Source organism: Salvelinus alpinus, chromosome 1 (assembly GCF_045679555.1).
Source record: "Salvelinus alpinus chromosome 1, SLU_Salpinus.1, whole genome shotgun sequence".
NCBI lineage: Eukaryota > Metazoa > Chordata > Actinopteri > Salmoniformes > Salmonidae > Salvelinus > Salvelinus alpinus.
Window position 1 is genome coordinate 64,800,949 of NC_092086.1, and position 16,536 is coordinate 64,817,484.

Here is a 16,536-nt window from a genome sequence, read left to right on the forward strand (position 1 = left end):
ATTGTAGGACTTTTAATGAATTTATTTGCAAATTATTTTCAACGATAGACAGCTGTCCCTGATTGAGAACCATACCCGGCCAAAACAAAGAAATACAAAACATAGAAAAAATAACATAGAATGCCCACCCAAATCACACCCTGACCAAACCAAAATAGAGACATAAAAAGATCTATATGGTCAGGGCGTGACAACCAATAACCCGATGGTCACTCTGACAGAGCTCTAGAGTTCCTCTGTGGAGATGGGAGAACCTTCCAGAAGGACAACCCTCTCTGCAGAACTTCACCAATCAGTCGTTTATGATAGAGTAGCCAGACGGAAGCCACTCCTCAGTAAAAGGCACATGACATCGCGCTTGGAGTTTGCCAAAAAGCACCTAAAGGACTCTCAGACCATGAGAAACAAGATTCTCTGGTCTGATGAAACAAAGATTGAACTCTTTGGCCTGAATCCCAGGCGTCACATCTGGAGGAAACCTGGCACCATCCCTATGGTGAAGAATGATGGTGGCAGCATCATGCTGTGGGGATGTTTTTCAGTGGCAGGGACTGGGAGACTAGTTAGGATCGAGGCAAAGATGAAAGGAGCAAAGTATAGAGAGATCCTTGATGAAAACCTTCTCCAGAGTGCTCAGGTCCTCAGACTGGGACAAAGGTTTGCCTTCCAACAGGACAGCGATCCTAAGCACACAGCCAAGACAACACAGGAGAGGCTTCGGGACAAGTTTCTGAATGTCCTTGAGTGGTCCAGCCAGAGCCTGGACTTGATCCCGATTGAACATCTCTGGAGAGACCTGAAAATAGCTGTGCAGCAACGCTCCCCAATCCAACCTGACAGAGGTTGAGAGGAATGGGAAAAACTCCCCAAATACAGGTGTGCCAAGCTTGCAACGTCATATCCAAGAAGACTTGAGGCTGTAATCGCTGCCAATAGGTGCTTCAACAAAGTACTGGGTAAAGGGTCTGAATACTTATGTAAATGTGATATTTCAGATAAACCTGTTTTTGCTTTGTCATTATGGGGTATTGTGTGTAGATTGATGAGGGGAAATTTAGATTTTAGAATAAGGCTGTAATTTAAATGTGTAAAAAGTCAAGGGGTCTGAATACTTTCCGAATGTACTGTATAGCTAAGTTATCATTACTACATTGTGTATTTATCCCTTGTGTTATTATTTTTCTATTTATTCCTCGTGTTATTACTCAAATGTTTCTACTATTTCTCTTTTTTATCTCTGTATTGTTAACAAGGGCCGTAAGTAAGCATTTCTCTGTTAGTCTACACCTGTTGTTTATGAAGCACGTGACAAATAAAATTTGATTTGTTATATAGTGATTGTGCCCACTCTGGTCTTGACATGTGTGCTCTAGCCAACAGCTCACAGATATAGCCTACATGATGAGATTATTATGGACAAAAGAGATTATTTTTACTTGTCAAACAGCAGCCAAGCATCAATCATCATGTCACCCTCAATATTTATTGGAAAGGAGCATCAAACTCATCACCGTGCACATTCACCACCCTGTGAAGTTCATCATAATTTATTTCAGCTGTGGTATAATAAACTGCCAGCTTTCCTGAGTCGTTAGTGGGACGACCACACAACAGGTGATTCCAATTCTACTTCAATATGAAGGTTATTCTCTCAATATTTGAGCATAAAGGTGTTCCCACTGCCATTTCTCGCAGTATTAATTTTACAGACAAAAAAAAGATCCCACCTTGTCTAGCGTATTTTGTTTAGTCGACATTCGGAAAGTTTATCGACAAATTAGCTGTTTCCATCAGGCCTGTCGTGATTTTTTTTTAAATCCGACGTACTTTACTCACATAAAAAAGTTGGATGGAAACCTGGTTACTGTAAGATATACGAGTTGAGAGTTGAAATGACACAGGAAATCTATGACCAAGACGTGCTCTCTTTAAATATCTAACAACTTGATCGATATACATCAGTCAATTTCTCAGTAACCCATTTAGCCAACAGTGAGTGCTCTTGGTCCTCCGGAAGCAGTACCTTTGGGAGAGGGAGTGTAGGGGTAGTAGTTAGACTGCTGGTGGTAGTGGTCAGGAGAATACGAGTCGGGAAACTGGGAGGTCTGGAGGATGTCCTCGCTGGTTTTACTCTTCGTGGCTGAGTAGTCAGAATCATCTGTAGGGAGAGAACGTGATGAGGTGAAAACACACATACACACGCACGCACACACAAACACACACACACACACACACACACACACACACACACACACACACACACACACACACACACACACACACACACACACACACACACACACACACACACACACACACACCCTTGATGACAGCCTGCCTGAGATAGAACAGTATTCCTCTCTCGGTAATGACTGTGTCTAGCCTGTTTGTTTAGGTCTTACAGTAATGCAGACTGAGTGAGGCAGTCAGAGATGTGGTGGGAAGGCTGGCAGTCTAGTTAGTCTCTAAGAGGAGTGACAAAAGATCACTCAGGTTAATGAGCTAATTAATACACAGCAAGATGACTCTCAAGGCCATGGACGACAGAGGGAAAGACAGAGCGAGGGGGAGAGGGGAGGTAAATAAGGACAGAGATGCCAGTATTAACCACAAATAATACTGTGTCTGAGGCACTGGTAAGTGTTCAGATAAAGATAGACTGCAGATGGATAGACTGGCCCAGGTACTTACAAAGAGGAGAGTTGACCAAGGACAGTAAAGCAGGATAAAGGGAGAGGGAGAGTGAAAAGAAGGAAGATTATATTATCCACATAGAGAAAAAATAAAGGACCAAACAGATCTTCTACGCACATGGAGGTAAACCAATCAGCTAAGATTTAAACAGACAAGGAAACTTGTAAAACTCTCTCTAGCAAAGTTGACACTGTTACCCTCCATGTGGATTAAGCAAACAGTTATGTGCATTACAGGCCACAGGTAAAACCACACACACAGACATAGTGTGACCCCCCCCCCCCCCCCTCCCCTCCCCTCTGTCATAAATTACTAGGTGGACCATGGAAGGAAGCCTGTCAAGTCCTGCAACTCAGCGCCTGATGTCAACTCATCGTACCTCTGTCCACCTCTCTGTTGATAGATGACCACTCTGCTCGCAATGATTTCTATCATTTTCTAGCTACCTCTGCACGGGTTCTGGTGGGATTCCAGCATGAGACGATTGCATTGCAAATCATAAGGCGGCAATGACTATTGGAGGACAGGAGCACCGAGTCAGTCAGGAAGCTGTGTGTGCTGATGGAATTCAGAATCAGGTTGGAAAACAGGTTGGACAATGAGCCCAGGCTGGATCACAAGGGGCTGTGGAAGTGGTAGCCCTTGGCCTAAGGCAGGTGTCTCATTCTCAACATATTATACTTGTGTTAGGTGTGTTGGTAGTGTGGTCTACACACTGTTGTGATCCATAGTGCTATTATGAGCCTGTGCGTATACGACAGCCTGCGTGTATCCACTATTGCCTGTATCCAAAGATGTGACATCCCCTTGAATGTATTATGAATGAAAGAGATCATTTCTGCTCTGTTTCTCTTCCTCTCTCTGGTGTTTGAAAGGGGAAATGGGAACGCGTTCAAACCGTGTTTCCTCTCAGTGAACAATGAGATTGTGCTGCTCAATATGATGTGCTTTTTCAGAGTAGTAGGAAGGACATTATTTTTTTGTTGCCTCAATGCACAGTCTTTGTCTAATGTGATAGTATCTGTTGAGAGGAGATCTTTACTAGCGCAACAACTTGGGAGCAATGGGTTTGTGTGCAAATAATTACTGTAGGCTATATTAATGCTGAAGCATATTATCTATGTCTCTGTGGTATGTTTGATGCTACTGTATCTTAACAGAGAAACACCATGAGTCTGTAACGTACACAACCGTACAGGACAGTGAACAGTACAAAGAGACCGTGACACATATACAATATATACTCTTATGGTGAGCAACACAGTCTAATGACATGCACAACTACTTAGCCATGAAATAGGGAAACTGAGTATCTCTGAAGTCTAGAGCTAAAATGACCGTGCATCACATACTGTAGCACAAGAGCCAGAAATGATATTCACAGTCACACCACAAATGAAAAAAAAGTACGTAAAAAAAAAAAAATGCTGCCATTACTGGGCCATTAAAATACAATTTCGTTCAAAATATTAGCAAAAAAAGGAAGGAGTATTGATACTTCTTTCTTGCCAACAGCAGTTTGACATAATGCACGAGCGCTAGCATAACGTATTGAGGTCATGCAAGACAAGTCTCACTAATAAACCCAGTGAATCCATGACACAGGATCAGCCGGTTCCGTCTCAGTTAACCGTGGTGGGAGTTAGGTTGAGGTGCACTCTGTTCAAGTTGGTTAATAGCGTGCAAAGTATATACAGTATTACAGAAACAGTTAGCCAGCTTCAAACTAGGATGTAGAGCCTCAGCACTGTGTTTTAACCCTCCTGCTGTGTTCTCTCTGAAAAAAATGTAGCTCATTTAATCAATCTGATTGTCATAAGGTTCCATGACTTTGTCCACACAGGGCATCTGAACACACAAAATACATTTGGATGATTTTCATTACATTTTGGGTGTTTTATTTAACTTTTTTACACCTGTGGTGTTCCCGGTCATTAGAAATTAATGGGTGAGACTACAATTAGTGTATAAAATTGAGTTCAGGCACATGCCCATTCATCAGACGGACACACTTCCTCTCCCAGACCCCCACATGCATGTGTTTGAACAGACACACACACACACACACACACACACACACACACACACACACACACACACACACACACACACACACACACACACACACACACACACACACACACACACACGCACACACGCACACACACACGCACACCTCACTCCCTTCTTGGCTTCCATGGCAACCCCCACAGGAACCTTTCCCCAATATAATCTTTCCCCCATGGGAACCACACCTCTTGGCATTCTCACAAACAATCGCAACATTGTTTCAATAATATATAGAACTTTTCTCACAGCTCTGGTATATAAAGCTTTTTTGAGGCCTTGCTCACAATTCATTCTGTGGCAGCACAATGACTAAACAATATACTGTATGTGAGGCTCTTGATCATATCTTTGATCATGACACTGTTGAGGAGGAGAGAGTCCTTGTTAAACTTTGACACAAAGTAGTCTGTGATAAATAGCACAATATGTTTCATCTGAGTATTTGTTATAGTCAAAATAATCCATACATGACGCTTTTTTCTACTCAAAAACGAGTTGTATGAGCTCAGGTCAATGAGGCCAACAGGCCATCAATAGCAAATAGAAGTTCAAAACTTGTAATGTTCACAAGAACTTAAGTTGATAAAAAGATCTAACACAACATTCGGTGATAATATATGTATTCTTATGGATTTATAATCAGCTATAATGGGGAGGTCATTTTGAACCGGGAACACAGAATGAATTAACATTAAATGAACACAACAGGAGGGTTAATAGGTATCATATCAGATTAGATCCGTGGTTATCAAATCAATCTGATATTATGGAAGATAAATATGGCCAATAGCATTCCATCCTCTCAGACTCTGTTTTGCTTCCAATCAGGTAGCTACCATTGATGGTGGTTAATGTTTAAGCTTGATTATTGTTGTAAGAGGCTGATACATTCAGATGTGGGGTTTTGTTGGGACACACACACAACACACACATCAATCACAGCTGAAACACATCACAGACAACGTCTCTAAACAGAGAGGAGCCGTGCCTCATGACAGGCAGCCCCACACATATACCATGTCTCTTATAGATGGGAGGTTTCCTGTAGATGTTGGGCTCGCCTGTGGCTGAGGACACAAAATGAGAGAGAGAGGAAATGAAACAGTGAAAAGAGAAAAGGGAAAAAGAGAAGAGGGGGGGGGTGCAGTAAAATGTGTTTTTTAACACGGTCAGCCATAGTAGTATGGAGCAAATGAGGGTTAAGTGCCTTGCTCAAGGGTAAATCAACAGATTTTTCACCTTGTCAGCTCGGGTATTCAAACCAGCAACCTTTCGGTTACTGGCCTAACCTCTAGGCTACCTGTCATGGTTCATGATAGAAGAGGAAAGTGTTGTAGGTGTTAAAGTTGTTAGAAGTTGTACTGTAGACTTTTTTTTGAAAAATGCATCCTATATATGAAATAAATAACACTTTTTGCCAATCATTTGCCATCCTTGTCTGGACAGAGTAGAGAACAGACAACCCCCAGAGTAGGGCACTCTTCACCTACAGAGCCTGTTATATCTCTTTCACGTGTTGGATCCTTAACAAACCTCTCACTCTGTCTGTCTGCTGACTCATAAACCAAGGTTATTTTATGTATTCACTGTCTTTCCCTCCACACAGAAACCCTTAGCTCAGCTGGAAATGAACGTGTCAACACATGGCACAGCGTGAGTAAGGCGGCTGAGATAAAAGTGGCGCCATCAGTAAAACAGATGAGTGTATAATGGCTGCTGCTGTGCATGTACATAGGCAAATTATACACAGCATCAACAGATGGAAGGGGACGGCCACAGCGTCTGATTACAATAGATGCTCGGTACAGAGAATAGAAGAGGAAGAGCTACTGCTCAGCTACTGACAGACAACACAAGCCATACAACCTGTGATGAAGCGATTAAGTCTGAATAACGGCCATGATTGATGGGGTGAGGATGACATTGCAAATGAGCGATGCAGGGAGACATGGTAATACACACAGTCAGTTGAGGTCGGGGTAATGAAGTAAGTAGGCTATAACATGTCCCCATATTGTGACCTTTGAAAAAACGTGTCGGTCTGACTTCAGTAGAGGACAGTCTGGAGGAAGAGGAGGAAGATGGGTGTGAAGGACAGGAAAACCAGAGGCCTACCTGGCACATGGAAATGCTTGGGGGCTTGGTAGGCGGCGTGCGTGGCGGGTCTGGCATCAAGCTGACTGTAATAGGGAGAGCTCCTGCCACTCTCAGTGCCTGCAGACAGTCAGCCCAAGACCAATGACAGTGACAGAAACGAGAGCATGAGCCAAGGATTGGCACCACCCCTTAACCAGACCCATTCCACCCCACAGCCAAAGCTCAGCCCACACTCACAGAGACACACAGCCAGTCAGAGACAGTAGATGGTTTAGTTTACAGGACTAAATGTCTACTATGCCTGACTGTGTGCAGAGGAAACAAAAATATAAAGCAAATGCCAAGTCTGCCATGATGGTATTCTACATATTTGATGACTTTAAAACTAGCATAGCTCTATGAATCTCCACTAGGGAAGACTGATACGTCTTTTGAACGGAGGCAAAGCGTGATACAAACTATCTAATGCCCGCTTCAGTGAATGTAGTTTAGCAGGGTCTAACGAGGGTTCATGACCGGCTATTAGACAGGGATGGATGTTGTAGCGTGAGAGAATGGTGGGAAGAGCAATCCCCTGTAGTATACCACCACCACCACCTGAACATAATACGCACAGCACTGTATATACTACAGTGTTATCAGACTCAAAGAGGAGTCTAGAGAAGATATGGCAGTGGTGTGATGCGAGTGGTAGTACTGGAGGGGATTGTGATGTGGGTGCATGAGCGGCGCCTAACCCTGAGTGGGTTAACCTGAAACTAATGTTGTTCCAGTCACCTATACAGGAAGCAAACATAAGGCATAGGGACAAAACACATGTCCCACACACTCCGACGCCTTCCAACATGTACAAACTCAGTCCACTATTGCTTTCTTGCTGACATTTCACGGCAAAATGATTTACGCCATTTCGTCTTTCTGAACATGTTCACGGAGGAGTTTCTCCTGCCTATGTTGTAGCGCCGTGTGACGTGGTCGAGCGGCGTTAAGTGACTCACCGGGACGGTAGCAGTGCTGTGGGGAGCGGGAGGTGGACATGGTGGGGGACACGCCACGGTGACTGTAGGTGGGAGAGTCTATGAAGCCTGGGCTGGACAAGCGCCTCTGTCTCAGCTCCATGCTGTCATAGATGTCCTGGGAAACACAGTAGCAGGTCACCGGTCATTGTCTGCAGGGCTCTTGTCTGTCTGTCTGGCATCGTCTACAGTGCCTTTGGAAAGTATTTAGACCCCTTGACTTTTTCCAAATGTTGTTACGTTACAGCCTTATTCTAAAATGGATTGAATCTTTTTTTTCCCTTCATCAATCTACATACAATAACCCATAATAACAAATCAAAAACAAGTTTTTAGATTTTTTTGCTAATTAATCCAAAATAAAAAACGGAATATTAAATTTACATAAGTATTCAGACCTTTTACTCAGCACTTTGTTGAAGCACCTTTTGCAGTGATTACAGCCTTGAGTCTTCTTGGGTATGACGCTACAAGCTTGGCACACCTGTATTTCGGGAGTTCTCCCATTCTTCCCTGAAGATCCTCTCAAGCTCTTTCAGGTTGAATGGAGAGCATTCCTGCACAGCTATTTTCAAGTTTCTCCAGAGATGTTCGATTGGGCTCAAGTCCGGTTTCTGGCTTTGCCACTCAAGGACATTCAGAAACTTGTTTCGAAGCCACTCCTGCGTAGTCCTGTTGGAGGTGAACATTCGCTCCAGTCTGAGGTCCTGAGCGCTCTGGATCAGGTTTTCATCAAGGATCCCTCTGTACTTTGCTCCGTTTCCTCAATCCTGAATAGTCTCCCAGTCCCTGCTGCTGAAAAACATCCCCACTACCTTGCTTCCCTGTAGGGATGGTGCCAGGTTTCCTCCAGATGTGACATTTGGCATTCAGAGTTCAATCTTAGTTTCATCAGACCAGAGAATCTTGTTTCTCATGGTCTGAGAGTCTTTAGGTTCCTTTTGGCAAACTCCAACGAGGCTGTCATGTTCCTTTTACTGAGGAGTGGCTTCCGTCTGACCACTATACAATAAAGGCCTGATTGGTGGAGTGCTGCAGAGATGGTTGCCATTCTGGAAGGTTCTCCCATCGCCACAGAGGAAATCTAGAGCTCTGTCAGAGTGACCATCAGGTTCTTGGTCACCTCCCTGACCAAGGCCCTTCTCCCTTGATTGCACAGTTTGGCCGGGCGGTCAGCTCTAGGAAGAGTCTTGGTGGTTCCAAACTTCTTCCATTTAAGAATGATGAAGGCCACTGTGTTCTTGGGGACCTTCAATGCTGCAGAACTTTTTTGGTACCCTTCCCCAGATCTGTACCTCGACACAATCCTGCTCTACAGACAATTCCTTCGACCTCATTACTTGGTTTTTGCTCTGACATGCACCTTCAACTGTGGGATCTTATATACAGCGGCAAGAAAGAGTATGTGAACCCTTTGGAATTACCTGGATTTATGCATAAATTGGTCATCAAATTTGATCTGATCTTCATCCAAGTCACAACAATAGACAAACATAGTGTTCTTAAACTAATAACAAACAAATTATTGTATTTTTCTTGTCTATATTGAATACATAATTTAAACATTCACATTGTAGGTTGGAGAAAGTATGTAGGTTGGAAAAAGTCAAGGGGTCTGAATACTTTCCGAAGGCACTGTATATCAAAACATTACACTCTAAACACACTATTCACTTTTTTCTTTCTTTCATCTAATAACTGACTTTATTTAATCAAGTCCAATGAGAGTTTTAATTGAGTCAATTGAGTCCTTTCTAAGGCCACATGGACCCAAATATATCACACATACACTGTACACAATCCAAATATGCCCATCCCAGACTTATTCCTATTCAGCCAACTGTCAACAGATTCAGTGCAGTAGTGTATGGAATGTAATTACCTGAGAGTATGGAGAGAGAGTTCCCAGAGACTGTAGAGAAGAGGAATGAATAGAGGAGTTGGAATCAGTCAGTCAATAGCACCATGCTCTCCAGAATTACTTAGCAGTGTGCTATTCAAATGAGACCTGTGAGCTTACTAAACCATGAATAATATGACTTGAATAATATGACTGAATAATAAGTCATTTTTCTGTGTAGTTGTTCATAAAGTTATTACGTTAAGACAAGCACATAGGAAATCTGACAGTAAACATGAGGAATCCATTGTGTCTGCGGCTTCGGTTTACTGGTGTAAAATAATCAAAATGAATAGTTAAGAGAGGCCTTGGCGTGAAAACATAAAGCCTAATTGACATTATTTATCGTTGAGTGTCTCTCAAAGATCAATTCAAATCTGTGACCAAAGCAGGAGCCTCACAAGGATGTAGTTATGTTTTAAGATGGTGCGAGACGTGACCACGGTACAACCATACAGGGGCTAAAGTGGGAAGCTGGGGGGGATGTAGCAACAGGGAGACACAGAGACGGCAGGCACAGTGCAGGGGCATCACACACCCACACTCACACACCCACACACACCCACACACATAAAAGGCAATTAGCACTAGCGTCTCAGTACCTCCCCGTAGCTGTAGCGTTCTAGCCTGTCATCAGAGGAGTATCTGTGATAAGACTCATAGGGAATGAGATCGGGCCGCTGCACGTCATAAATGGCTTTAATCTTAGGCAGAGCGGCCAGATCTTTGTAATTTAGGACCTTGTTTTCCACTTTGGCCTGGAGAGAGGACACAGAACAAGACAGAACAAGGAGAAGACAGAGAAGCAGGCGTGAGACAGAGAGAGAGAGGACGAAGCTTGAGGTGACCGACAGAGAAATCCGGAGGGGAGGCCCGAATCAGGGTCAGCCGCAAGCTGCTGATGGCATCCTGGGTAAGACAGAGCTCGAGCACGCGCACACACACACACACACACACACACACACACACACACACACACACACACACACACACACACACACACACACACACACACACTGAAAGCAGAGAGATCCCAGAAACAAACATAGACACACAGCAGAGAGAGAGAGAGCTGGAGAGTGGGACATTGGTCCAGCCATAGAATTAGGAATTAGAATACTAGAATTAGAATACTAGAATTTGAATTCTAGAATTGACATGAAAGGTATTATGACAGTATAAAGGGTCAGCCATTTCGGTCAAGGAGTTGGTCAACCATGGTCAGCCAGTGCTGTGATAAGATATTGTGTAAAACAATGAATTTGACGATTATCTTCACAGTGTGTTTATCAGCTAGTTAGCCAGCCAGTTTTAAAGGAATGATTCCAGAAATGTTTTCAATTAACTGCCAATATGCCAACATTGCATACAAACAATGCAGTCACTACACAGCCATACACTGGCTGAAAGAAGTTGATAGGACAAATTGTAAATGGAACAAGTATTGGCATTGTATCATATTATACAGTAACACTCACAGCTTTCCAAGAAAACAAACATTGAAGGGCCATACTTGCGAACAAGTAGAAAAAGTTTAAACATCAGCCAATTAAAACCGTTGACATAGTTGCATGTGATCAATAGCTACATGTTAGCTGTTCCCATTACATAACCTGGCACATTCAGCCGTATGCTAACCAGGTGGCCGTAATTATTTCCTGTAACAAATTTCGCATTAGCCTATCAAATATCTTAAACGTTTTCTCTACAGACCAATGGCATTTCTTAAAATAGGTCAACTTGGCCACCAGAGGTATATTTTAAACTAAGTCAAGGTTTACTTTTGTTCCCCTTCACTTCATCTGTTTTAAGTGTAGAGTGCTAATATTTCATGATCATCGCATCCTTGACTAGGCTCAGTGGCATGTATTCATGGAAACAATTTTTGTTATGTTTCTTTCATCTCTCTGCGTTTCATAATTTCCCTTCAATTTACAAGAGGCTGAATGTATCACACAGGAAAAAGCATCAGAACAAGTGAAACAGTGCCCCTCTGTCTCGGTATGTGTAGCCCATCTATCTGATGCTGTCTGGTTAAAAAGTGTTTGATATTGTTGCCGGCTGTATCATTGAATGCAAGGGAAGCCAGCGAGCATTTGGCCCCTATAAAATAATAGCCAATCAGCGTTGAGCTAACCTGAGCAAGCTCAACTGAGAATGGTCCTGGCGAACCCCCCCAAAAATGTCAATGGAAGCCAGTTCGTATTTGTCTTCACACCAATCATTTCACATCAAGCAAACATAATTGACAGAAAAAAATATAATTATTGCATCTTGTTGTGTTGTTGTCCTCTGGTGGCTAGCTAGCTAGCTAAAATTGCCCCTTTCCTAAATTAGCCTTGGATGGCGATAGGGATTTGGACTTGAGGTTTTGGACTTCGGTTTAACTTAATTCTCCTTTCTGGCTAATAGGATTGGGCTGTATACCGTATACCGGGGTATTTGGAAAAAGCCATGGGATGGTTTTTCAATACCGCAATACTGTTGAAACTATTTATTTGAAGTTTTTATTATTATACATTTAGTATAAATACTTTTAAAGTAAATACCTGCGGTCAACTTGTGCAATATGTTAGGAGATAATGAACATTGCGTTCTTCATTTCACCAATCACATTATTATGTAGCTTACGGACGAGACCGGCACCTCGTGAGTCACTCACTGTTGTGCAGCATGCGCCAGGTGATCTAATAACAATATTGAATTCACAACTAAATGTTGTGCATTTTGTTTGCAAACTTAGTTGCTAGTTAGCTATCTAGCTAAGTGGTTAGCTTCTTCCAAAATCAAGCATTCACTTGGTAACAGCAGAGAATCCCCTCCTGGATCAAGAGCCTTGCTGGCTAATATTCATTTTGTATAGGCTGGACAATAGAACGAGTCAAAGTTCACCCAAGGCTGAAAAAAGGCTTAAGAACATTGGCTAAACTGGAACACTAGCGCGAGCTCATAGCAAATTAATGGAATCGAATGGTCGCAGAGCCTGTTTTGACTGGAGTGATGCTTAGAATTCCATTTAAAATGTATCCCTTTTTATTTTACCTCTACAATCTGTTCGTCTGACGAAACTGGAAAAAAACAACTTGTGTAGAAAGTGAACATCCGCACCTCGATGGTGTCAACTGTACTTATGTCTGCGTAATGAAAAAGTAGGGAAAAAATAAAAACTTCTGACTATTTCTGGTCTAGCGATCGATGACCAACGAGCTTGCTGCCCAGACTTACATAATTACAAAGAGGAGATTCTCCTGAATAAAATGGTGCCCGTGTAACAGTTTTGCTTCTGTCCCTCAACTCGCTCCTACCTAGGTTCGAACAAGGGACCCTCTGCACGCATAGACAACAGCCACCCTCAAAGCATTGTTACCCATCGCTCCACATAAGCTGTGGCATTGCAGAGCAAGGGGAACAACTACTTCCAGGTCTCAGAGCGAGTGATGTCACCGATTGAAACGCTATTAGCGCGCACCCCGCTAACTAGCTAGTCATTTCACACCGGTTACACCCGACTTGAAAAAAAAACAAAATATACACACTGCGAGATATTTGGCGAAATAGACAGACATGCCTATATTTCCCCCATAGGAAACAAAGGGAAGTCCGCAGAGTTCCAATATTATTTTTGTTGTTTACATTTTAACACCATAAACACCATAATATTAATCAAATGAAATTAGCCAAATATCTTAAAATCAATCCCATATACCATGTTATTACAAAAAAAAGGTTTTACATTCTCTGGTAATGCCAATACGGAATACTATCAAATGCTTCTCAAAGATACCCTCTGGTGGTCAAACTAGCAATAACTTGCAGAAACAGAAGAAATGGCTGAGAATTAAATGACGTGCCACAGAATGCTGCATCAGCACGCAGGGTGTGCCGCAGTATGACGCAGTATTGAATAATTGTACTTTTTAATACCTGCTGTCAACTTGTGCACTAGGTAATAGATAAAGCAGATCGTGTTCATCATTTCGCCCATTACTACATTTTCATTTTTGAAGCTTATCAGTAGTAGTTTCCCAAAATGAGACAGTCACGTGTGTTTGTTAACAAGGAAGAAAAACTAGCAAAATGTGAGCTTCATGAGGTGAGTCACTCCTGAAATTCACTACTAATGTTTGCCAGCTACAGTTGAAATCGGAAGTTTACATACACTTAGGGTGGAGTCATTAAAACTCATTTTTCAACCACTCCACAAATGTCTTGTTAACAAACTATAGTTTTGGCAAGTCGGTTAGGACATCTACTTTGTGCATGACACAAGTCATTTTTCCAACAATTGTTTACAGACAGATTATTTCACTGTATCACAATTCCAGTGGGTCAGAAGTTTACATACACTAAGTTGACTGTGCCTTTAAACAGCTTGGAAAATTCCAGAAAATTATGTCATGGCTTTAGAAGCTTTTGACAGGCTAATTTACATTATTTGAGTCCATTGGAGGTGTACCTGTGGATTTATTTCAAGGCCTACCTTCAAACTCACTGCCTCTTTACTTGACATCATGGGAAAATCAAAAGAAATCAGCCAAGACCTCAGGAAAAAAATGGAGACCTGTCACGTTCCTGACCTGTTTTCCCTTGTTTTTGTATTTATTTAGTATGGTCAGGGCGTGAGTTGGGTGGGTTGTCGATGTGTGATTTTTATGTTGGGATTTTGTGTGTTCGGCCTGGTATGATTCTCAATCAGAGGCAGCTGTCAATCGTTGTCCCTGATTGAGAATCATACTTAGGCAGCCGGGGTTTCACGTGTGTTTTGTGGGTGTTTGTTCTTGTGTCAGTGTTTCGCCACACGGGACTGTCACGGTAGTTATTTTGTATCGCAGATTGTTTTGTTATATTAAATCACTATGGAAACTAACCACTCTGCGTATTGGTCCGATCCGTCTCGCCTCTCCTCGTCCGAGGAGGAGGAAGAAAATGACTATCGTTACAAGACCTCCACAAGTCTGGTTCATCCTTGGGAGCAATTCCAAATGCCTGAAGGTACCACGTTCATCTGTACAAACAATAGTACGCAAGTATAAACACCATGGGAGCACACAGTCATCATACCGCTCAGGAAGGAGACGCGTTCTGTCTACTAGAGATGAACGTACTTAGGTGCGAAAAGTGCAAATCAATCCCAGAACAACAGCAAAGGACCTTGTGAAGATGCTGGAGGAAACAGGTACAAAAGTATCTATATCCACAGTAAAACGAGTCCTATATCGACATAATCTGAAAGGTCGCTCAGCAAAGAAGAAGCCACTGCTCCAAAACTGCCATAAAAAAGCCAGACTACGGTTTGCAACTGCACATGGGGACAAATATTGTACTTTTTGGAGAAATGTCCTCTGGTCTGATGAAACAAAAATAGAACTGTTTGGCCATATTGACCATCGTTATTTTTGGAGGAAAAAGGGGGAGGCTTGTTAGCCGAAGAACACCATTCCAAACGTGAAGCACGGGGGTGTTTGGTGCTTTGCTGCAGGAGGGACTGGTGCACTTCACAAAATAGATGACATCATGAGGTAGGAAAATTATGTGGATATATTGAAGCAACATCTCAAGACATCAGTCAGGAAGTTAAAGCTTGGTCGCAAATGGGTCTTCCAAATGGACAATGACCCCAAGCAGATTTCCAAAGTTGTGGCAAAATGGCTTAAAGACAACAAAGTCAAGGTATTGGAGTGTCCATCACAAAGCCCTGACCTCAATCCTATAGAACATGTGTGGGCAGAACTGAAAACGCGTGTGCGAGCAAGGAGGCCTACAAACCTGACTCAGTTACACCAGCTCTGTCAGGAGGAATGGGCCAAAATTCACCCAACTTATTGTGGGAAGCTTGTGGAAGGCTACCCAAAACATTTGACCCAAGTTGAACAATTTAAAGGCAATACTACCAAATACTAATTGAGTGTTTGTAAACTTCTGACCCACTGGGAATGTGATGAAAGAAATAAAAGCAGAAATAAATAATTCTCTCTACTATTATTCTGTCAGGAATTGGGAAAAACTAAGTTTAAATGTATTTAGCTAAGGTGTATGTAAACTTCCGATTTCAACTGTACATATCTTATAAGTATTAAGTTAACTATCTAAGATGTGACAAATAAATTCTCTCCAGCTGGGTTTTGCTAATTGCTAATGTTAACTAAGAGGCTAGCGGTAACTTGCAAGATCAATCTTCTTGGTAACAGCAGCAGAGACAATCCCCACTTGGATTAAGATCGCTGCTGCTTAACATTTGTTTTGTGAGTGCTGCAGACTTTGTTTTGAGATACTTGCATAACTTCATGAGCTAGGTTGTCTGTCTTAGTAGTAAATGTTTGCTACATTAGCGTTTACCTAGCATCCGATATGAGAACTCCTTAGTACTTGTTAGCATTTTGTTAGCATTCTGGTAATTGACGTTTTTGAGGCTTTTTTTAAGTAAAAAAAATATATAGCACCCCTTGTGTGCAGTACCAGAAATACTGTATATCCCGGGATGGCACAGGCATGGTATGAAGGTATGGGAATCTGGATACCGCCCAACCCTACTGGCTAATGATTATAATTGTGCCCTTTGCATGATGTAGTAGGCTGATGTTAACTAGCTGACTCATTGTTGCCCATGAATGGAAGTTAGGCTAGGGAGCAAGCATTTTAGCCAGATTTCCTAGGACAACAAAAACTAAAAGCATGTACTGTATATGACAGAGTCATAGACTGTTTCGGCAACATGAAAGAGAAGAGGATGGCATTGGCGTTTCTCTATAAGCAGGGTGA

The 16,536-nt window shown here is 42.4% G+C and overlaps 1 protein-coding gene across 6 annotated transcripts in view; it reads right to left on the reverse strand.

The window, feature by feature from the left end:
* LOC139583334 (actin-binding LIM protein 3-like) overlaps positions 1 to 16,536 on the reverse strand; it is a 106,239-nt gene that overhangs the window by 15,780 nt on the left and 73,923 nt on the right. For 2 of the 6 annotated variants that reach the window (XR_011676530.1, XM_071414319.1), the window contains exons 10-15: positions 10,380 to 10,535; positions 9,760 to 9,789; positions 7,860 to 7,995; positions 6,880 to 6,978; positions 5,781 to 5,831; positions 2,024 to 2,158 (exon numbers count right to left, since the gene is read on the reverse strand). Coding sequence is in view for 1 of the 6 variants with exons in the window: in XM_071414319.1 (XP_071270420.1) it covers positions 2,024 to 2,158; positions 5,781 to 5,831; positions 6,880 to 6,978; positions 7,860 to 7,995; positions 9,760 to 9,789; positions 10,380 to 10,535 (607 nt within the window). In the remaining 5 variants the exon portion in view is untranslated. The remainder of the gene's footprint in view (positions 1 to 2,023; positions 2,159 to 5,780; positions 5,832 to 6,879; positions 6,979 to 7,859; positions 7,996 to 9,759; positions 9,790 to 10,379; positions 10,536 to 16,536) is intronic. The other 4 variants (XR_011676538.1, XR_011676534.1, XR_011676533.1 and 1 more) reach the window with 4 other exon arrangements.